The sequence below is a fragment of the Thermobia domestica genome, chromosome 10 (assembly GCF_964235325.1).
Source record: "Thermobia domestica chromosome 10, izTheDome1.hap1.1, whole genome shotgun sequence".
Taxonomy (NCBI): Eukaryota; Metazoa; Arthropoda; class Insecta; order Zygentoma; family Lepismatidae; genus Thermobia; species Thermobia domestica.
In genome coordinates this window covers 17,044,302-17,069,604 of record NC_137463.1, presented here as the reverse complement: position 1 = coordinate 17,069,604, position 25,303 = coordinate 17,044,302, and the positions used below count along the sequence as shown (strand labels likewise).

Here is a 25,303-nt window from a genome sequence, read left to right as displayed (position 1 = left end):
TCAAGGAGACGCGTCAGTTTTATTGCACAGTGTGGTATCCCACGTTCACAATGGCAAAAGTTTCTTTCCTCTGATTCTCTGTCATTGTGCTCTATCGAAAGGTTAGGTTTGTAACATATTACTCCTACGAACAAGCATGACTGGCAGATAGGAATACTGAACACAACTCCAGAGAAAAGCATGCTGGAACTTACGTTTATAGCTACGCTTTGGTGATTCGCCCTCAAGGTCAATCGAGTGGTAATTCAGTTCCGTCTCTGTTCTTAAGCCATGTTCGTATTACTTCGAACAGTTTTGATAATGAAAAGCATGCCTCTTAATATAACAGACTTCTTTCGCGTAAGAAATCGAAACTCAGTTGGTCAGAGCAACTAGTCTGTAAGAATTAGGTTGTTAGTTAGTTAGGAGCCCAGTACGAGTAAGGGTTTTTATTACTATTGTTTTTATCTTTTTTATGTGAGGAAAAATCAAATTGTGACATCGCGATATCAAATGTATTTGATTAGGTAGCTTTGTCTTACCTAAACTTTAAACATCAGTAACCGTCGAAATTATTTCACTAACCGATCCCTTACTGAACATTTCAAACACGTCAAACCAGTGGCATAACATGAAGGTTAACCTCTCCTCCGCAGTCCTTAGTTATGCGTCCGTACTTTCAAGGGCGGACTAAGGGCCGGGCGACTGCCCGGGGCGCCAGAGAAAGAGGGGCACCAAAACGAGCCTCAAAAAGTAAATTTTATAATGTGCTTTCTACTGACGCTTTTGGTTTATATTCTTGTAAAGTAGTGGCAATTATATGATCTTTTTACATTTCACTATAGAAGAAGAGAGTTTCATAGTACTAAGGGGGCTGTATCGAAAAATTGAGAGATGGCATGTAGAATAAAGAGTGCCGGGAATTAAGTATTGTTTGTTTGTTTGCTTGAGTTTAGCGTTCCACGGTTATGCCTTAATGGGCAAGGGAGATGTGGATACTAATTATAGTGGAATCCGAACCACTTTCATCGTTCAACAGTAATCCACCGGGAATTGGACCCGGTACCACAGAGGGCAGGCGTGCTAGCCACTAGACCAGAGGGGGTGGAGTTGGTATTGTTTATAGCGGGCCATATTCTTTGTGAAGTTTTCCTAGGTAATGGATTTCTTTTTGAAAATGGGTTTAAAACAGGGGCGTCATTTAGGGAGGTCAGGGAGGGGCATTTGCCCCCCCCCCCTGAGTTTGAGATGTATATAGATTTTATCATTAGAATAGCAGTAAATCAGTGAAAAACGCGAAATTTTACTTATATCAAGAGGTCTTGCCCCCCCCCCCAAAGCAAAATCTGAAATGACGCTCCTGGTTTAAACTATTAAAAACACTATGATAAAATGTAAAATATAGGCTACTACTAGGGGAAGGGCGCCAAAAAGTCACTTTGCCCGTGTGAAAATTTGGCCTGCTCCGCCCCGGCGTACTTTCTGTATATTTTTTGGCCTTGCAGCTTGTGCGGTCCCCACGCCACATTGTTGCGGGGGCGCTATTTACGCCTACCTTTCGAACGTAATTCAATAACTGTTTAAGAAATTCTACCATCAGCGTGGAAACGGGAATATATTTTTCTAATAGTCCCATAGAACTTTCACTCAGAACGCCAGATGCAATTTTTCAGAGTGGGCTCTGGCTCATATTCAGGAATAATAATAATAATAATAATAATAATAATAATAATAATAATAATAATAAATATGAATGTCTTTGGAGAGCCGAAATTATGTGACACGAATCATTATAGATAGAGCTTTAAGATGAGTGGTCATAGGGGAGGAAAAACAGGATTTTTCTCTCTCTGACTCTCTAACGTTATTATGTGCTGAAGGTAAGAAGCATCATCATTCTACAATAGGTTGCTTTTACGTAGAATATCAATTACTTGAGTTCTCCTCCTTCGGGCAACTTTGCTTATGTAGTAAATTCAAAACAATTTCAATTTAAGACAAATATTTATAGAGAAAATTAAACATTTAATAGGGAAATCTGTTATCAAAATATCCAAACTTTTTTTTTTTGGTATCGTCATGAGTTTTACACATATGTTACATTTTGATTCTTTCCCAAATAAAAAATAAATAAAATAACCTTAGTGATAAAAATGACAACAGTACTCCCACGGGATTCGAACCGTCTACCTTCGGTATACAAACTCGTTGCTTTATCTAACTGAGCTATTTGCTTTCTTACGTAAACTGAACCTGTTCTACAGTAAAGACGATTTTTCATTACGATTGGGCTAACAATTCGTCTTTTTCCATAGGTAATTTCCACTATTTGCACTATCTATACGTTAATACTTAGCATAGATTCATATATTTGGAGTTCGCTGATAATGCATATAATAAGACATACTAGAAATATTTCGTTAAAATTTTCGTTTGTGGATCTAATCCACGCTTCTCTCAATGACATAGATGTCGCTGCTTCGTGTTGAACTGCAGAATTCCCTCGCGTTCTTGAAAATTTCCCACTTTAGCAGAGTTGGTAATTCTCGAGATTTCTGTCGATTTAATGTTTTTTGCTTCTAATTTCTTTATTTTAAGCTAATATCTAACACAAATATTAAAAACGGGTTTGTTATTAACCTGTCCTGCTCGGGAAACCTTCCGAAATTTCGAACATATAAAGAAAACGGAGATATTTTCAAAAAACTTCAAAATAAAGAGACGCGTCATTTATTTTGCTCATAGTAGTACCTGTGTTCACAGGCAGCGCCACAGTAGATGTAGTGGATACAACTGCATCCACATTAACTTCGATTTTCAGATTTCCTACAATAACCATTTCTATTTTGTATATTTATTGTTTTCTATGTTTGGATATATTTGAATGACTTCTTAAGTCTCTCATAAGTTACTTGCTATTATACAGTGCTTTTAGAGTTTTTTTTTTTTTTAAGTAAAACTTAGGGATTATTTTTTGCGATCTGAAGGCTCAATAGTGTAGAGTGTTTTGGCAACAATGTTAGGATGTGTTGGCAGAGCGTCTTTGGCGAACAGTGCGATGTAATTGCTAGTTGAGTTGTTATTCTATATATACATATCGGCATGTTAATTTGCCCTTAAAATATTTAAATTAAAACAACAAGGAACTTTGCTTGGGTGGATAAAAACTACATCTTCAATCAATGCTCTTGCAATTGGTACGATTGCAAAAAAAAAAAAAAAAAAAAAAATCTATTATTGTCTTCTATAATCTATTCGCATATCTATAACTGTCTTCTTGTAAGAATATAATTTGATAATGATCTTGGAGGGTACCTTTAATACTGATACTATGTGTATAATCGGGAAATGTATATTTGTGGTAACTTTAATAGAAAAAGAATTATAAATAGTAAAATTAGAATGAGTAAAACAAAATGTTGCTAAATGGACAAGAAAGTTTTATTTTCGTTTTATTGTTCTTATTTACTGCTCTTTTGACATGAAATTTGCCACATACATGTCTTTGCCGATTATACACATACTAACATTATAAGAAATACCGGTCGGATTCGTTATCAAATTATACACCTAGAGAAACATATTTATAGACATGCGACAATAATTTTGGACATGAGTGTACATAAAAGTTTTTATTGCGAATCATGTTAATATTGAACTTCTATGTCTTGTTCCTTCCCAGCCTGCACCCACATTACCAAAATCCTGGCGCCGCTTATGCGTGTGTTCATCGGGAGCTGTGTAGCTGGTGCTATTCTGGATACGTGCGTTACCACGTCTGTGATTTTCATCGTGGATAGTAAGTTAGGACAACAGGCGAACGTGAATTGTGTGTGAAACGGCAAATCTGCCATAGAGACACTTGACATGCTTCTGCAAGTGTATGGCGATGTTGCAACGAGTCGTTCGAGATGTTTTGAGTGACATGTGCACTTCAAGAGCGGAAGAACATCACTGCAAGACGATGAAGGATCAGAACGACTTTCACAACACCCGGAAATGCCGAAACCATTCGGCAACTTGTGCACGAGGATCATCGGAGAACAATCCATAACGTTGCTGCCATTGTCGGTGTGTCATACGGAATAGTGCAGGCAATCCTTACATGTGATTTGAACATGCGCCATATTGCTTCCAAGTTTATCCCCAGACTGCTGATCCAGGAGCAGAAGAAACATCGCCTCGAAGTCTGCTAAGAAGTCCGTTCGCATGCCGTGGATGACCTGTCTTTCATGTTGAGGACCATTACCGGATGACTCTTGAGTCAAAGCAACAGTCTTCACAGTGGAAGAGCCCATCATCTCCACGACCAAAAAAGGCGAACAAGGTCTTCAGCTCGACCAAGTACTCGTTGTTCTAACTTGCTGTCCATGATGAAGTCGCAGATGAGAATAGCACCAGCTGCACTGTTCCCGATGTACACAAAACGGTGTCTCTTGGCATACTGACTTAGAAAGATCGGAGCTCCCTGTGCCTCAGCGTGCAGCCTTGCATGGCCATCTATTGGCGTATTACAGAACTAGTCTCGAAACTTTTTGGTACCATCTCGTAGAAATAGTTTCAGAGGATTCAGGGGTGGGTAAGCGAAGGGTCATTTGACCCCAAGCAGCACAGACACCAGTACTGCAAAAGCCTGGTGAGAGATTAAATAGAATCTTTCACCCTCCCCTTTTCCTAAGAATGTTTCCTGAATCCGTTGCTAGTACAACCTCCAATGGTATGAAAAGCACAACTGGAAATTTACCTAAGTGTGGATACTTTTCACCATTGGCATGAGCGTTAGTTCTTTGGAAATTATATCTCGGTATTGTTTATCCCCCAAATTTATCATTTTATTATTTTACTTCTATTTTAAAGTGTTAATTCGTTGAATTAGATTGGATCATAGTTTAGCACCCTTTTCAGAAGCGAAGCTATATGAGATGTGGGCCTACAGGTTAATGTGGAATCCGAATCACATGAGCTCCCACCGGAACTATTAATTCGAGTGTCAGTAGTAGATTTATGGGGGCTTCTGCCTTTTAAGTCCACTGTTCAGACACGGTGCGTTCAGAAGAGAGTTTAAGTGTAGCAAGGAAAATAAATGTCATTTTTGCTGGCAACAAATAAGCGTTAATCACACGTTCCATCATCTAAGATGTAGATATACGTGGAAATACAAGCATGTCAAAGAGAAAGCAATAAAACAGAATCCGTTATTTTGATGTGGTATTTCCTATTTGAGAATCTTTGAATCATATTCCCCATTGTGTTTCTGTGTTGAGACCTTCAATGCATATTTTGTAACTTTGCCAGAAACTTCGCTGCCAGCCAGAGTTGTTTTTATTCATAAGTGCATGCGTAGATGATGTTTCTTGTATGGAACGCATTGACATAGCTATTCCATAAGTTTTTTTTCTTTTTTTAATAATTTTAAAGATACCTTTGCATGCGAATATATGTAAAAGATTATTTCAGGATTATTGAGCATTATGATGAACTAGTTAAAATTGTACGGTGTTTGTCAAATATTCAATGGACAGATGAATAAACTTTGGTAGCCCCTAAGTAGGATGGGAACATCATCTAAACGTTGACCTACTGCAACTGCAACCACTCCAAAAATGATTGATTGCGTATCATGATTGGTTCCAGAAGACCGCCGACTAACTGTGGTTGATTTAGCCGAGGCCACAGGTATCTCAACTGTATCAGTACCTGAGATCTTAACTAATGAATTACGTATGACAAAGCTATTGATTTCAAGACAAGTGCCGCATTCGTTAAATTCGAATAAAAAAAGCATCCGAATGAAACTTTTTCAACATTTGTATCGTGTATCGTTTTCAAAGAAATCAAACTGACTTCGTGCGTCGATTTGTAACTATGGATAAGACTTGGGCTTATCAGTATGATCCTAAATTGCAACAAAAAACCGCAGAGTAGAGCAAGCCCGGTTCGGCTCCAAAGCAACCAAAGCAATAACCTTCAAACTGGTAAAACAATAACAGGAGAGTAGTAGTCAAACCGTTTGGATCAGTTTGATACAAAAGATCGGGATAAAAGAAATGATTTAGCAAGGAAAACAATAATTTTTCATACATACAATGAACTGGGTCTCAAAAATGTTCTTGCAATGCTCAAATTAAAGGAGTTACACAATGAATTGTTAGAGAATCCACAATATTCACCAGATCTGACCTCCTCTGACTTTCATCTGTTCCCAAACTCAAAAAAAGATCCTACGTGGCAAGTGTTTTTCATCAAACGAAGAGGTTATATGTGCCATAGATGAGTATTTTTGAAATTTTCACTTCAGAGATTAAGTATATGAATTGGAAAGTCGCTGGGCAATATGTGTTGAATTTAAGAGAGAATATACTGAACAATAAGTGTATATAGACGCATTAATTAATGTTGTATCACTGTTAAGGTAGACTACGAAGTTTCTGAATGACCTGGTAAACTCTGAAATGTAGAATTCGTTTCACTTGTGAATGCAACTAGCAAGTAACAAAAAATTATTTTGTTTTTTGGTTTTGAATGGTTTAAGTTTTTAAAAGAAAAGAAGTTTTTTTTTTTTTTTTTTTTTTTTTACATTTACGTAAAAACATATTTTTTCATTACGTAAATAAAAAATATAACTAGTAAATTACCTTAAACATTAATCGAAAAACTTCCCTTTTCAGTCAATTACAGAATTATAAACCGGCTAAAATGCGAAAAATTACTTTTCAAAACGCTCTGGTTTCAAAGCTATAAGACCATCGCAAACAGTAGAAGGAATTAAACAGGAACTAGTGTGCACTTTATCTTAATACACGTTTTACTATCCTCCGGTACTAATTCGTTTCTCCGGCACCGGAATATTCTGAGACATGCTTAAGTTTTCAAAGCAAAGCGGTTTAAAACATGATATTTCACATTTTCCGCTGGTTATAACGAGAAGATTTTCGACTCATGGTTATTAGAACTTTCTTCTTTCATTTCACGTAAGAAATTCTACAGGAGTTTAGTGGTGCTATTTTTCTACAGCCTGTATATGCATTATTTAGCTTATGCAATGATCACTGCAATTATATCTATTGAACGTTGGCAGAATCTTGTAGAAAAACGACAAGATCCGTCGACCCTACTGTTTCGCGCTTTTAGAAAAAGAGGAAATGAACAGTAGGGTTGACGGACCTTGGAAAAACGACACCCAAGAGCGGCACGTGATGATTCAATAAATACATTTTCAGATATGTTTGTTCGAACCCAAGTAATTACCTTGTTAGTCATTAATAAGAACATAAATTAAGATACTTTGTTGAATACCGATATTGTTTATTAATTTCATAGAAATGATATAACTTTTATATCAATCACCAACTTTTATATTAATCTCGAATAAGGCTGCCAAGTTTCTTTTAATCGAATATGGGGAACTACATTCTAAAAGCAGATATTTCAAAAATATGTGAAACCGTAATCACTCTCAAGGAATTTACTAAGGGCCTTATGCAGAGTCGTTTTGACGTATGTTTAACGTCATACTAAAGGCCTGACTACTGCAGGAAACATGTGTTAGTTGAACTCTTTAGTATGACACTAATCACGCATCAGAACGTCTCTACATAAGGCCCTAAATATTTTGCATGCTGCTAGTGAATTTTAGCATAAAGATCTCCCATTACTTCTTCTCAAGACTTCAAATTTCCTAATGTTTGTATTTTTCATTCACAATCATCTTTATAGGCTTAATAGGAAGGATGGAAAATGAACCGATCCTTGTGAAAACGCTCCGGACAGATTCCTATCTTTAGCATGAGCTCTTGGTGCCTAAACCAGTTCAAAAGCGGATCAGAACCGGTTCTTTTTCCATCTCTGGTTAATAATTGTACCAGACATGACTTTGCTATGTGCTACAAGTTTACTGATCGGAATCATATTTCGAGGAAGATTATACGTATACGCCGCAGCACATATGGCCAAGTCGGCTATATAAATGAAAATTGTTATTAGTTAACCTTTTCAGCAGATACCCTCACAATTGTGAATGCAGAACACGCTAGTTATACACGTTGTGATTTCCAATATACTCAACAGATGGCAACTCAGTACCTGACAACTTACCATTCAGACACTCACAAATGTGGTTGCATCTAATTTGTGTACTAAAATCCTTTGATTGGCACTTTTTGACAACTGAAAGTAGCATTCACAATTGTGAGGGTATCTGCTGAAAGGGTTAATAGAGTCATTTAGGGATATTTCGACACGTTAATAACCCGACACTACTTTAAAGTTACGATAATTTTATTCTGCAAAAGCGGCAATACTTGACAACAATCCTTAACCTAGCTATAAAACACAAAATCTTACCCGTGAATGCAGTACTTGCAAATGCAAGAACACATAAACGGAATAGTACGGATCAGTAGATTTTGGAAGTATTGCAGGAGAACTCGACACTTACTATGGGAGATGTCGACACTATATAAACAATGAAATCCTTCACACCTTTGAAAACAGTGCCCTTTATATCGAACATAGAATGTAAGGAAATACTAGTTGCAAGGTTTCTACTATCTACATATGACTTACTTGCAAACTTTGCTGCAATTCATTACAACTAAGTTGAAATACAAGAACAGTGAAACAATGTAAGCTCGTTAATAACAAACTTTATTTTCAACCTGTTTTGCAACATATTGCTTTCAATATTTCACTACGCATAGAAATCAATGATCGGGAATCACAATTTAATACAATCATTTTCGGAATCCATATGCGAAGAATCCAGCAGAGGCTGATTTTTTCCAACTGAAACTGACTTTCTCATAGTTTTCTTTCACAACATTTTGCCAGGGTTCCTACGAACAAAGTTGCTGTAAGATAAGTTGAAATTGTTTTTCAAACGGCGGAAGAAAGATACATTAAGGATTGACAATTTTGAGTGCTGTGTAGTGGAAGTATTAGAAGCTTTCTTTAACATCAGGATCTTTGACATATGTATTGCCTAATTTAAAACCAAAGGTACTTTACTATTAGGCTTATACCGGACTAAATGACCCAGAAGCTGAGAAAGCGTGTTTGTTGTGTAACCTAAACCTATGATGTATACACTAAGATGAAACAGACCGTAGTTCTTTTGTCTGATGGCTGCTTATAACAAAGGAACTACATGTCTAAATCTCCCTACAATCACTGTCGATTTATCCCTTAAATGCATTGATTAACAAAAGCTGGTACGAGTTGTCACTGTAAGAAGCAATGTGTGTCATCCTGACACACATGCATACAGAGGGTATACTCTATCATAATACCAATTCTTTGCTTCCTTTCATCAACATATATTACCGCTATACCTTATTTTTGACTTACTGAAACTCATGGCATGGATATTTTTTCTTAAATAAAGCTTTATGTACCTATTTTAGAGGCACCTGCTCCCTCTGCAACAGACAGAATTAATTTCTCTGCATATACAACTTGTCACTGAGAATCGACACTAACCTTCCACGTACTGATTGTGTATTCTTCCTTGCGTGTATGATCACAAGCTTTGCCAAACCTTAAAAGTGTCGAGATCTCGTGAGTATCGAAATTTCCCTAAATGATCCTACATGTACAAAATGGCCCGATCCAAGATGGACGATTAGCCTGTTATAAGTAGAATTGTTTTCCACACTTAATGTAATGAAGAAGGAGAAGCGGCTGCAAACATTTTTAGATTGTAACACAGGTATATAAGATTGTATTAAACATTAAATTGTCAAAAGTAAAAAAAATTGTTAGAAGTAAAAATTAATAATAAAAAAAGTGAGAGCAAAGTGATGATGTATAAAGGCAGATATGTTTATGTACTTTATTTACAAATCACTTTATTTACACATCCACAGCTAATGAACTGTATGATTAAACCCATATTACTGATTCACCCAGATATCATGGAGGAACGAGAAATAAGACTTAACGAATATTTTAGATGTTATTTGCTTCAATTCTTATTCAAAACTACATGCGTTAATATGATAAATATGACATGCTTTGTTCATATGTTAATATAATGATGTAATACTTAAATAGTGCAATGAATTACTTATCTTAACTTCTTTCCGCAGTAATTGTTGCTTGCTTGCTGCTAAACCATCATACCTTATCCTCGGTCACACATAAACTGAGTAGCACTCTAAAACACTGTTAAGAACATGTAAATCTCGTATATTAATGAACATGAGTGTTTCCCTAAAAACTATGAATAAATATGCTTTTCTAAAACTATGAATGAATATGCTTGCCTAGTTGCACTTCACAGCACATTGTCGAATGCACAGACATAACTTGAATAGAACACTGAAGGCACTGTTGCCAGCAAATGCAAACACAACTCACTAAAACTCACCAAAAAATCACTAAAAGAATCACAAAGAATTCACTAAAACCACTAAACCATACACAAAAAATGAAACTAATATGAATAAAAATAATGCACATATGCAAGCTTATCCACAAAGCTCCCTTATACTTATCTACAATGGCGTCATCTTCCAACCCTACAAGTTTTATATATCACAAACAAAGACAGGAGTCGCTATGGTAATGCCTCTATATTCGACAATGTTGTCTTATTTTACAATGTGTGTTTTTTAAAATTCATTTTATTAATTCAAGAGTCACCAATACTTTTCAAATTGAAATAATTTCAGTACTACTTTACTTTCTATTCCAGTCTAGTTAGCGAAATACAATAAATTGGTGTAAAAGGAACTGCCCGATATTATGTAACATCTCGACGAATACTGAAGGAACAAAGAACACTAGTCAAACACTGGACACTCCTTTTTCTGTACGGGAAGCCTGCAGACTTGCTGTAGAAGTTCTGTTCGTGAATTAAGATTGATAATTACAGAAGTTTTGGCGACATACAACTGTCGACATTAAGATTCAGAACAATTAATTGAAAGTGCTAAAAAAAAGAAAAAAAAAGCTATTGTTTTTACTTAAAATTAAAAATCTAAAGTTTCAAAAGTAACTTTATCCATATTCTACTGATAATTGTTCTTTACCTCCATAGAGATAAATAAATTCATTGTTGGAATAATTTTGTGATTATACTGGTACAGTAAATAGCTTATATATTCCGTTGTGCCTCAGTGTTTGTGTAAATTATTTAAAATTTCAGTGTTTATAGTGCGTGATCCGAGAGCGGGACGTGAGGTTGCTTCCAGCAGTTAACGTTTGATCCACTTTTTCAAGAGAAACAACAAAATAGAGGTATGTTCGTAAATAATACACAAACACTATTTTACCATCAATAAAAACTAAATGAATAGAACAATTATAAAATTTATTATCTCAGTGAGACTGTTGAAACAGACCATCCTGACTGGACGGCCATTCGTCTCTTCCAAGGTTCTCTTTTGGTGTTGAGTCCGATAACACCGACTTATATCGGATAATATCGCAAATTTTTGCATTAAAATTCATGCTATTAATTATGTGCAAATTCTCATTGCTTATCATTAATTAACCTGTTGCGGCGATTTTACAACAGTGTTGCCAGGGGCCGCGTTTCTGTCAAAAACACCCATTTTAAGGACTTGCATTAAATAGCCTTTTTAAGTGGCAACATTGCATCAACTTGTCACATCTTCTCACCAATGAATAAATGTTGATGCATACTATGCATATACACAGAAATTCACCCACAGGAAATCAGTTTTCTGCAAGTAAGTATTGATTTTCTTCATTTTGCACATTTTTATTTTACACTTAGGGTAATTTCTTTCGTTACTACACAAAAACATTACAAGTTCGAGCATTGGTCATGATCTCGAAAATATCTACATAGAACATGCTTACATTTGTTTCAAGTCAGGTCTTTATCATTCTTAGATCAAAAGATATACGCAATCAAACTTTGGGTTGCGCAACTTTACAGGCACACTGTATAATGGCCACATATATAACAGAAAGAGTTTGGATTGTTCACACATTTTCGCCTCCGAAAATCACTGCCACTTGCTATTTTTAACACAAACTCACTCACGGATCGACTTCAAGTGTACGTTGTAACTTCTAGACAAAAGCGTTATACACGTTCCCAGAATCCCCTCTCAGACAAAAGAACTTGGTGTATTGACCTTGTCTGGCACTGCGCATGCACAAACTACAACTGTTATATTTGTTGTTTAGGTATCACTTGATAATTACCTAATCCACTCCAAAACAGAGGACATACAATATTTTATCTCAGACATGTCCATACCTGCATTCCATACACACAATCCAAACCTTATTTAAGAAAACGAAGCTCCATTAGCATAAACATGAGAAGGATTTGTGTCAAATCTGTACGTAATACGAAACAATTAGTATATTTTTTACATAAGGATACTAAATCTAACGTATATCACATGAAATTACTTTTGCTGGAAAAATCTTGCAGGTCTGTGTAATCAGTGCATGTTTATTTTATATAGCAATCACCATTGCACTTAAAGATAACTACAAGGTTTAACAGAGTATAAACGTGTGAGAAACACAGAACTGGAAAGTTACATGTTGTTCTTACGAGGATCGTCAAAATTCAATCGAGCAAGTCTGTAAAACTCTTGTAAAATACAAGAGATACCACCGAAACGAAACAGTATGTTACGTTAAATCGTTTTATGTCTATATTTTAAGCTTCAAATTCCTCGCCAATATTTGCGACGACAAAATATATTTAGAATAAGAATTAGAAAATAGGATCGAAGAATACGATCAAATGGTTAAACAACTAGAAGGTAAACTTTAAGTAAGTCCAATAACAAAGATTTGCTCAAATCAATGGAGGAAGATTTCTTTCCCACTTTTTTCTTTCATTTCATTTCCAGCATTGGGTAAAGTTCTTGAAAATAGGATTTAGGATTTAGATTTGTGGGCTTTCGGCATCTATGGCCATGCTAGCCCGTCAGTTTGAGGGATGACGTCCCTCGGCAAGCACGCTATCCGGGAAAAGGGAAGGAAGAAAGGATTGGGGAAGGAAGGAAGCGGCCTGGGACCTATAAGTTAGGTATCATCCCGGCATTTGCCTGGTGTCAATGAGGAAAACCTCATTCAGGATGGCTGGCCTGAAAATTTGTTTTACACTTTTTCGACCGAGTGCCCCCACCGGGAATCGAACCCGGGACTGCTCGCACCGAAGTCAAGAGACTTAGCGATTAGAGGCCACTTGTTCAAAATAGAAGTCGACAGGGTTCCTTGTTGAAGATCACGTGGACTCAAGTGAATAACGGTTACATACACTTTTCTCCTTCCCTGTGGATGTTACTCTGATTATTATGTTTTACTCTGCACGAAAGCGACAAAAGATCGTGTGTGAAAAGAGTACATGATTTGTTGCATTTCCTGAAATTGTTGACTGACCCTTAAGATAACAATAATGTGTTTTTATACACTACATACACCAGTATTCAGTTGTACAGCCCATACCCCACTGTAGTTTAAATTGTATTTGTATCTTCACACAAGACACTAAGTACTTTAAACATGTACAGTGCGGTAATTAGGAAGGTATCTCGTGTTTTCGAATGACACAAAAGGCTCAGTGCTGGAAGGAATTTTGTGGAAAATAACAAGCGCCCACAGCTCCCGTTTCTGTAAATTCTCCATTATTATTTGTTTACAGTATCTTTATTTGCTCCCACGAGATCTAATGTAAAACCACGATGATCTCCTTTAGGCTAAGGGAGACGGATGATTAAGGCAAATAAATTATGATGATGGAAGAATTGGTGGAATAAGAAAGGGGGAGGAAAAGGGAGTACCTAAGAAAACTCACAAACACGTTGTTGTCCACCTTAAACTTACGGAACCAAACCAGAGAGTCCACGCATGAAAGGTGGTCGTTCTACCACTGAGCCACCGTGCCGCCCCTCACAAATGTTTTCCTGATAGGGTCGTGCATTTTGGTTATACCCGAACTTTGTCGTCAATCATTTCAGTTTTTCCGACAGGTCTGCTTTCACCTGGGCAATCATCATCTTCCATAGAACAGTGATCTACAACCAGTGTGCCGCAGTACACCGGATTGCCAGCACAAGGTGAAAGGTGTGACGCGAATTTTTCATAATTATATTGTATAAATAATAAATTTTCATTACTGTAAAGTATGAATACGCGTATAATTATTTATTTTAATAGTAGGGTTAATAGAAAAGTGCATTTTCTTATATTTTTTACACTCCATCTACAGTGATTTCAAGTTCATAAATTATTAATAAATTAATTCAAAAGTCTATTTCTGTTTAATAATAATAATAATAATAATAATAGTAGTAGTAGGAAATATAATAATATAAATAATGATTATATTACATGTTTGCATTAGCGGTACCAATATCAACATTACATGAGCGAAATTACATTTTGGTGTGCCTTATTGAGCTACGATGTGTCGCGAGGCACAAAAGGTTGCGAATCACTGCCATAAAATACCTGCAGAGCTGAACATTTTGCTCCATTTAAAAACTCGTCAAGGATAAAGTCAATTATATCCCCGTAAACCTTTTCTTAATATCTCAGATTGCTCTGTCCCTTAGTTGATTAAATGATCCATATAGAAAACGAGCATTTTAGCTCCTTGTAAAGAGTGCCGCTTTTTCTTGGTGTTCTTTTAGAATAAGAAGTTCAAACGTAGCTCAAAGATAGTATTTACCAAACTTGTCCAAGATATTCGCGTGCGTATACGGATGAACTTACGAAGAAAGAAAGAAGAAAAAGTCTTGACATAGCTGAAATTTAGACTGTTTTGTATTCAATAATTACAGTAGTTTGTTACTTGTTATTAGTATCTTCACTTTGTTAGGTGTTACGTGGAATCAATCATATTTTGTTTTTCCCGTTTCACAAATGACAATAATAATAATAATAATTAAAAAACAGTAATGGTTTCCTGAAAGTGTTCGAAAAATAACTGTTGATAACGGGAAAGAAATTATGCGTTTGTAACTGAAAGGTACAGGCTGACAGAAATTTTACAATTTCATAACATGAACACTTTAGGATAACAAATATAAGTGAAATTGGCCCTCTGAGCCATAGACTTATGTATGAAATCACCAGATGTAGTCAGAAAAATAGTGTGATTACATATATTGTAGGTATCGCAAAGTTCTCTTTAAAAAAAAATCTGGAAAGATTAAAATGTGTAGAGTAGAAATTTCGATTATTCTTGTACACGGGTATTGTTTTAGGGTTTATTTCTACACAATTTCGCCTCATTTAAAAATGTATCTATGTTTATATCTATATGTTTATATCCTAACTATATAGATACCCTCACTATATATAAAAGTGCATGAACTGACATGAACAATGGATATTTCCGGTTGTCGTGAAAAGTTGAAATTTGGCATAATTGTAGCTTTCCGGGACTTTAAAAAAAATGCCAAAAGCGAATATTAAAAAAAAAAAATAAATAAATAATAGGGGTCTAAAAGGAGGATGAAGAATTTCCCGATTTACTATTTACGATTTCCTTAAATACAACTCATGTATTGTTGACTTGATATAAACAAATATTTCATTAATAACCGTAATACAGGCATTTCTCATGATAAAAGTCCACAAACAGTATTTTACTTTTGGGGCTGAGTTTATTTTAAACGAAGTTTTCCGAAAATATGTTTCTGTTCCTATTTTGTACGTAAATATTTCAGTAATAAGTGTAGCATAACATGATTTAGTTTAATAAATTGCAGGGAGAATATTTAATGTTTGACCCGTACCTTGTATTCAAATGAAACGTTTCTAGTATCTTTGATTTAAAACGTCTGGTATATGCATTTGATATTATCACAACATGTGATTTTGTTTCTTTTATAATGCAACTTTTTTGTTTGTATGTATGTAACTATCCACATGTAACATTGAGAAAATAGAGGCATATCTATAGTTTCCTCTGTAATTAACTCACACTTGGAGAAAGGAATTTTATTATTTTTGTGTATTAATACACGATTATTTACTACAAAAACAAAGGGAATGTAGTCACGTTGCTTTTTGTTCCGGGTACAGTTGAACACAATTATAGCAAATTTGATTAAGCGCGAACAAAATTCGTTATGCATGATCCCCAAACATATTTTTTACATTAGTATTCTGTACTCGAGAACTCTTAATAAATACGTATTTCATTTTATTTTATTTTCATCCATAAGTCATACATGAAGCTCGAAGGAAGACGAGCGTATGAATCGGACACGTCAATAAATAAGATACAAAGAAATAGTTATTACATACTAAAAAAAAACAATAACAAAACAGAATATGAGACATGTTATATGAGACAAAATTACACTATACAATCTACAAGCTGTATTTAGCAGACAGGTACTCATCCACTGAATAAAAACAATTGTCCAGTAGATACTTCTTTGTAACTGATTTAAATACATTCATTGATTCAATGTTACGAATATCTTTGGGGGGGTTATTATATAATATTGGACCTAAGTATATGGGACCGTTTTGAAACAATGATGAATGGTGGTTTTGAATGTGGAGATTTTCCCTATATCTAGTATTATGACAGTGAAAATTTACTTTATTGGCAAAGAATGTATTAAGATTCTGGCGCGTGAAAATTAATAACTGTAATACATAAAGACATGGCAGTGGTGATATTTGTAGTCTTATAAAAATATTTTTATATGGTTCGTTTAGTCTCGCATTGGATATTTTTTTTTTTTTTTTTTTTGTATGGAAGATTCATTTACTTCTTGAATCATTTCCCCAGAAGATAATGCCGTACATTAACAAAGGTTGAAATATGCCAAAATAAATGCTTCTACAGCTATTTATATCCAAAATATTTTTAAAACCTTCAAGGCAAGGAAACATTATTAAGTTTTTGTGGTAACGACATTATGTGAGTATCCCAAGTAAGGGTGTTACTTATATGAAGACCTAAGAATTTTGTTGAAGTTACATACTTAGAGTCAGAATTCATGATTTATACATTTATGTCATGAGTATGTTTGTTTCGTAAATGGTGAAAGTTCAGGACCACTGATTTTTCTATATTTACTTTTAAACCGTGCAAAATAAACCATTTCTGTAATCGATCGTTTATGTTTTTTTTAATTATTATTATTTTCTGTTGCAGTGTATCGTATTTTTCACCTGTAATGAGAATACTTGTATCATCTGCATATAAAGTTGACTCCCATGAGTGAATGCAGTTAGGAAGATCATTAACGTATAGCAGCAAAAGGACAGGTCCCAAAACCGAGCCCTGTAGAACACCGCTTAAAACTGGGTTGGATTGTGACAAGAAATGACTACGGGATGACGTTTCTTTATCCGTGTATATTATTTCGACCGATTGAGTCCAGTTTTCCAGATAGGATTTTAACCAGTTATTTACTACTCCGCGTAAGCCATAGGCTTTTCAATAAACATATTATGGGGTACTAAATCAAAAGCCTTTGACAAATCTAGAAAAATACCTAGACACTTCTTCCCATTATCCAATGCTTCCCGTACTTGTTAAATATAATTATATATTGCTGTAGTTGTTGATTTGTTCTTTTGAAATCCATGCTGCGACGTAGAAATAATGTTGTGCTTGGAAAGAAAAGCAACAATTTGGTTAAGTATTGCAGATTCAAATATCTTTGAGGAAGGAGAAAGTATTGAGATTAGTTCTAAAATTATCTGCATTTGTTTTTACCCCTTTCTTATCTAGAGGTTTAATTTTTGCATGTTTTAATCTGTTAGGAAATTCACCGAGTTGAAAAGAAATTTATTAAGTAATGTAACGGTCTTGCTAAATGAATACTACTTCTTTTTACTATGGACATTGGTATTTCATCTAGACCCGTGAACCATTTATTTTAAGATCGTTTAATTATTGTTAAAATTTCATTTTCCGACACTGGGCGGAGAAACAATGAGTTATTTATTTTGTTAAACAATAACTGCTCGGAAGGTGGCTGACTACTTGGACCCGTAGTTTTCTGAATATTCGTAAAGTGATTGTTGAAAAGATTGGCAATAATAAATGGATCACTAGTAAGATTGCCGTTTGATTCAATTTCAATGTTTTCACCAATTACTCGTTCTTTAGTATTATTTTCATCTGTTACTATACTCCATATTTAAACAAATTCTGAAACTAGATGTGTACTGAGAAACACGGTTGAAGAGAATATTTATAATCACTAGACATCGGATTTTTATGTACTTAAATTCGTGAAATATGCATGCAACTATGCTATTAAGTGTGTTAAAATATGCACTTAATATGCACTAATAATGAAATAAAAGAGAACATTTTCAAAACATTGTCCAAAACATTGTGAGAAACTTTGCACGTGAAATATAAAGTTTTCGTGCTTAAGGATTTAGTCCTTCCCTTAATTAGACTTACAGTACGTGACAAGACGCTTCTTTTCATGTTTCCATATCAGTTTGTGACATTTGAAGCCAGAAAAGGACCTGTTAACATCAATAAATGTTATTGGACTATATTTATAGAGAGGGGAGGAGCAAGATTAGTATCTATATTTTCTGACGAATTGAAATTTAACCTCTGAAGGTATTTTCTCATAGCTTCAGTTGTTTTGTAGTCAGAGTTTCTGGTAATAACATCCGTCAATTTCTTTTCCACAGGGTGTCCGAATTTATCAGGAACTGGTTTCGCTCGTGCCGAACTTCATAAGCTAGAGCTAAGCATTCATTGAGCAACATTTCTCGCGTCTCATGTTTCTGAGTTGATGTCGACGCGATATTACCATGTCTTTATCTGATTTCTCTTAACGGTTTGGCAATTATGAGCGTCTTTGCTCTGCTGATCGGTTGCTAACATTATTGACCCTCCATAAATTAGGCATTCTTCCATCATCTGATGCAAAGACGCTTACATCGGAGCTGCTTTGTTTCATAGACATATAAATGCATTGAAAATAAAAACTAAAACTGAATTTATTCCTTGCTATAAGCATACATATGAAATAAAAAACTTATAGAATATGCTGAATATGGTCTTAAGCACTAATATATGCTCTAAACTTTAAAATATGCGTTTATATGTACTATTAAACTTCAGATTCCAGCTGTATTACTGTTGTTAGAAACTCTTACCAAGTTTAACAAAGATGCATATAAGCAATCAAATGTGAATTTGCATATAAATCCCATGTCTAATAATGACCTAAGGTTATCGTTTCAATCCACGGTTTTAACTATATTTTTGAAGTGGGGTTATTGTGGGTTTTACCTCTCCCCCCCAAAACTACTGGTATTCTTGGGCTGAAGAAAATTCCAACAACCATGCTTGAAACTCTAATCATGTACCGGGTTGTTAAAAATATGTATACACACTTTAGAAACATGTTATACATGCGATACCTTTAATTTGTATTGGCTGCGGTTTCAATAACAGGTTAGTGGTAATCGATGCGGTGCGCCAAGCGATGTGATGCGTTCTAGTCGGTTTAGAAAGTGCATCGATGATGCAAATATTGTTGTCATTCGAGCAGCGAGCAGTGTCTGAAATCGTACTGGAAATTCGAGAATATCTAAGAATGTGTGTACAGGGTGCCCGAAATAGAGCAGAAGACTCAATGTCTGTAATAGGCCATCATCAAAAGGACTGATTGAACCGCCCTTTTCTCCAAAATATAGTTACTAGAGATGCTGGACATATTCATTTTACCATCCATTAGGGCTTATTTTTGGTACTGGAACGTTGGATAGGACAAAGGTGCGTGATTGGGTACCCCCAATTCGCCTGATTTAACTCTTCTAAATCATCACTTGTGACAAACCGTCCAGAACGTAGTGTACAGTAAGAAGCCACAGCCATTAGTGGAACTGTGCTCTGGTGCGCAAAAGTGTTACACAAAACAATAGTAACTTTTGTGAGCGGTTACCAGATGAAATAAAATCTTAATATTCCATGTAACTGCCCGCTACAAGATCTCTTTCCTTGAGATACTACCTCCCAGGTGATATGTTACTTTTTCTTGTTAATGTTATTTAAAGTTTTATTCCTAATGTTATATATTTTATTTCTGTCCAATTATAGTATTCTGCAGTTGGTTGTAATAATTTATTTCTTGAAGTATACTGCTTATGTGTTTATGCTGTCATATTTTAATACATATATATTGCATTTTAAACTACGTACTTTTGGGCTAATCAAGATGTTGGATAATATGTAACTCCTACTACCTACATTACGAAGTTCTAATTGCACTGTAAGTTGTTATCCATTGCTTCTAGTTTTGAAAAACATACACGAACATTTGTGAAAATCATCGAATTAACATAACCAAATGTCGTAAGATATTAAAGTAGTGTGTTTATAACTGTTAGAAGTATGTGCAGTGGCGTATTTACGATTTTGTTTCGGGGGGTTTGCTAACTTTTTTCCTGGAAATATGAAACATTTCATTTACTTTAAAGTAGTAAATAAATTTTTTTGAGGGGGACGTAAGCTGGAATCCGCCCTTAAATACGCCATTGAGAATGTGTATCATTGTTAGGAGTGTATGTTAAATATTATATCGTTCTTCTTCTAACATTTTACACAAATATTTCATAAAAATAGCTATAAAAAGCTATTTCAGCGGAACTATCAATATTGGCAACGAACGAAGCATAAAAGTTCATATTTGTGGATTTTCTCGGAATGTATCTTGAACCATGTCATTTTGGTAAGCCTGATATGATCTATCAACTGATATATCTCTTATCTTTGGACAATATTGCAATATCCCTTCATATCTACATGTGCTTCTCTACAAAGATCAAAGCAGCCAACGGGTGCCGTCTCCAAAACAATACAAGAAGAATACGATGAGTCACGCAAAAAATAAATAAATAAATAATAAAATAAAATAAAAACATAAATAAATAAAAAAAAATAGTTTCAACATTACTACCTATCTTTCTCTCCAAGCTCTCTGGAACGGGAGAAACTCCTTAACATTACATCTGAACAGTTTCTGTACCATACAATATTTTACTTTAATAGAAATTAAAATTTCAGCGTTAACCTTAATTTTGGCTTATATCTCGTTACCTGTTCTACGTACTGTCATCTTCACAGTCATAATGGAGAGAGTATATCAGCATCAGTCTCAGCTTAATAGATTATGTAGATTTCGTTCGACATTAATTTATAGATTTATTAAATAATTTGTTTTCTTCAATTTCCTCGAAAATTATACGTATGAGCTTTTACACTAACGCATATAATTTTATTTTACTTACTCAGATCTATCAATTAGTATATATTTATTTTATTTATTTATTTGCCTGATCTTTGGACATTTTTTCCATTAAGCACTAACAATAAAAGAGATTTTATAAATACCACAAGTATCCATGCACCCATACTATTCTAAGTGCAGCGGAGTCTTTTTAATTCCAAGTCCAAGGAGACACGAAAAAAAGTTCGAATTATACAAAATTCGAATTATGCAAAAAAAAAAAAAAAACACACTTTTAAATACCTAATATCCAGCAAACAGAACTATCTATATTGGCAACGAACGAAGCATAAAAGTTCAGTTCACGAAGCATGAAAGAAATTAATATACACTAGACTGTTTTTTTTTGGGAACATATTTTTTAGAGGTGATATAATACTGCAAAGAAACGAACGACATTCACTCTCACATAAATTAAGCAATCTATGTACCATGGAAAACATACTTAAGTACGAAACCACATACACTGAATTAACACACAAAACCACGTACACGAGCAATAATCTTTCTGTTCTCACTTAAAGAAGTTTGTAATCTTTGTTAGGTTTGATTTGATTGATTTTCCACGGTCAACAAAATCTTCAATTTCATTTACTGCTCGAAAATGAATAATTAATAACAATTTGATTTAAATTCAGTAAACTTCCTTAAAATTTTTAGACATTTCGGTAGCTTCACATGAGGTTGGCACACGTTATTCTTTACTTTGTCGCTGTATCTCATCTCCATCTTCTTTACCATCACCAGATGGCTTGTGTTTTTCTGTCACTCTTCCGTATGGCTGCACCAGTTGAAACTGCATTATTCTATATGCAATCTACCCAACATAAAATTCTTGTACTGCATTACTTCGAATTATCAAAGTAGAAGATTCAAAAAATCGATTTAACAAAAATTTTTCATCATTGTTTTCAATACAGTTTTCAAGGGGATTATTTTTTTTCGAATTATCAACTGTTTCGAATTATCCATATTTCAATTAACGAAGGTCCACTATATATCAATTATGTACCTTTATGAATATACGAGTTCATTCATATACAGTCATATTGGAACGAATTTGAACACTTACATATATTTTTTTTTGAAATATTTCCATTTTCACCGTTTTGCACGCATTATTTTGCTTTTGAGAAAATCTTTAAAACCATGAAAATTATATGTTTTTGTTTGTTGCATCCCTATATAGATGTAAGGGTAGATAGTTACTGAAACACACTAGGGTGTTCGTATTCTTTTAAAAATACGACTAGTCCTATATATGTACAGCATGTAGACCTTATATAAAAATGTAGTGATAAAAATAATAGCGAAGTGCGTAACTTGTCGCATTTCACATTGACCTTGTGCATTTTTGTACTTTGCGCTCATCCATATGCATTAAGTCTGAAACACTTTATTAATATAAACATCTTAACTAAAAGGTGATACAAATCATGTTTTTCTTTATTATCTTTGCAGGTAGGAAGCCTGGCTGTGTTCAAGGTGATATTCCATCATGACAATCACCTACACAGCAGAAGTGGCAACATGCACCGGGCTAGGGTGCTTCTGGAAGCTACTCTTCAGGTAGGTCATATATTTCACTTGTTACAAAAAGTGCTCTCTCATCTCATGAAACGAAGCTGTTCTTTAGATAGAGTATTCACTTTATTTTACATCTCATAAAAGGAAGCTGTTCTTTAGATAGGGTATTCACTTTACTTTTACATCTCATGAAAGAAAGCTGTTCTTTAGATAGGGTATTCACTTTATTTTACATCTCATAAAAGGGAGCTGTTCTTTAGTTAGGGTATTCACTTTACTTTTACATCTTATGAAAGGAAGCTGTTCTTTAGATAGGGTGTTTACTTTTACATTTCATGAAAGGAACTGTCTTTAGATAGGGTATACACTTTACTTTTACATCTCATGAAAGGATGCTGTTCTTTAGATAGGGTATTCACTTTACTTTTACATCCCATAAAAGAAAGATGCTCTTTAGATACGGTATTCACTTTACTTTTACATCCCATAAAAGAAAGCTGTTCTTTAGATAGGGTATTCACTTTACTTTTACATCCCATAAAAGGAAGTTGTTTTTTAGATAGGGTATTCACTTTACTTTTACATCTCATGAAAGGAAGCTGTTCTTTAGATAGGGTGTTTACTTTTACATTTCATGAAAGGAACTGTTCTTTAGATAGGGTATACACTTTACTTTTACATCTCATGAAAGGATGCTGTTCTTTAGATAGAGTATTCACTTTACTTTTACATCCCATAAAAGAAAGATGCTCTTTAGATACGGTATTCACTTTACTTTTACATCCCATAAAAGAAAGCTGTTCTTTAGATAGGGTATTCACTTTACTTTTACATCCCATAAAAGGAAGTTGTTTTTTAGATAGGGTATTCACTTTACTTTTACATCTCATGAAAGGAAGTAGTTTTTCAGGTATGCCATATAGCTTCACTGTCAGTTTCAAAAAATTTTTTACTTTACTTTTATATTTTGAGAAAGAACTTATTCTTCCGACAACCTATACAATATGTTTTCACATTTCATATAGAGAAGCTTCTCTTGATGTTGGTTCTACAGTTTAGTTTCACATCCCATAAAAGAAAGCTGCATTTTAGATGCGGTGTGTAGTTTCGCTTTTCAGAAGCTACTCTTCTAGTAGGCTACACAGTTTACGTTTATGATGTTATTGTTCGTGTTATAGTTCTTTAAGAGTTTTTTTAAATCATTTCTTCGCCATGTCTTCTAAATTTGGAAATATTATTGGTGCATTTCTGCTCACGTTTTTTCAACTGTGCATTCAGAAGGCAGTTTCACGAATCGTACCGAGTTCTTCCGATACTTCTCACTTGAGGCAAAGCAGTTTTATGCTTGGCTTAGAGCCTAGGCTTCGCGAGTCATCGCAGTCGCTATAATTCCACCGCCAACGTAATTTTTAAAAAGAAGTCAATTTGCGACTGGAAGTGTGAAGTCGAAACAGTTGGTTAAAATATCGGTAAATTGTTGGTTGGCTAAAATGTATTTACTGTTTGGCCATCGTATTTTCAAACTTTCATTTCTGCAATTCCCAACTGTGTCGTCCATTATTCTACTTAGGGCTACAAAGTCTGCTAGGGTTACTTACAGCTGACTTACGGCTGTGCGATATCCGGATTTGGATATCGAATGACAGTATCGGCAAAATATCGAAACTGAATTGATATACCGAAAAATATCGATATTGTTCAAGAAAATATTTCGATATTTGAAAATTTTGTAATATCCCATGTAATGTAGGCCGTAGTGTATAAACAATTCCACACGCCAGATGGATCTACAATCACCTACAGACGACGGCTTCTAGCCGCTCCCACGGAGCAGCAGCGCCACCGTTACCCAAGGAACCCTTTAAATTGGCTGGACGACGGCAATTCTGTACCAGTTTTCTGGTGACCCTCCTACTGTTTGCCACGGAACATTAGGAGTAACGTAACCCCAGGCCTCTAGTCTGTCACGGGACTACGCCTATCCTATCTCCTGGCTTAGCCTGCTACGGGGCTCTGTTGGCCACTTAACCCGCCTTTGCTTGCTACAGAGCATTGGATCCTTAATATCCCTCTGTTTAACCTGCTACGGGGCTCTGTAGAGATCCTGTCTGCGACCTTACGGTCAAAGACTACCTATAACTAACCTTGTATACTAGAGAGATTATTTGTACAGTATTTTGTAAAAATACTTTTATAGTGAAAAGTTTTATAATAAAACCGGTATGGGAGTCGATTCCGGACACTCTTTTCTATTAACGCTCTACCTAAACCTATATGGGACGATAAGAAATTATGATCGAGGCTTTGACCGGCTCAGTTTTGATCTGAATACTCCCCTACCGGACAGTATTTTTATTAACTGGAAGTGAACTCTTTTTAAAGGTATGTGATTTTCTTAAGTGTGAAATTAGTGACTCAGACTTGACTTTATTTTAGTGCATGCTTCATACTAGATAAGGGAAGAATACTTTTCTGGAGGATGGTGCAAATGTGGATCAGAATTCACACCCTTCTTTCAATATACCACACCTCACTAAATATTCGGGACACGTTACGGAGGACCCCGA

At 34.9% G+C, this 25,303-nt stretch overlaps 1 protein-coding gene across 3 annotated transcripts in view; it reads left to right on the top strand.

Moving 5' to 3' along the window:
- The window catches only part of LOC145662325 (uncharacterized), a 194,883-nt gene that overhangs the window by 94,569 nt on the left and 75,011 nt on the right, over window positions 1-25,303 (top strand). For 2 of the 3 annotated variants that reach the window (XM_081727786.1, XM_081727788.1), the window contains exon 2: window positions 22,671-22,778. In XM_081727786.1, coding sequence (XP_081583912.1) covers window positions 22,708-22,778 — 71 coding nt within the window. In that variant the 5' untranslated portion in view covers window positions 22,671-22,707. Of the gene's footprint in view, window positions 1-9,896; window positions 11,218-22,670; window positions 22,779-25,303 lie in introns of those variants that run through there. The other variant, XM_081727787.1, reaches the window with a different exon arrangement.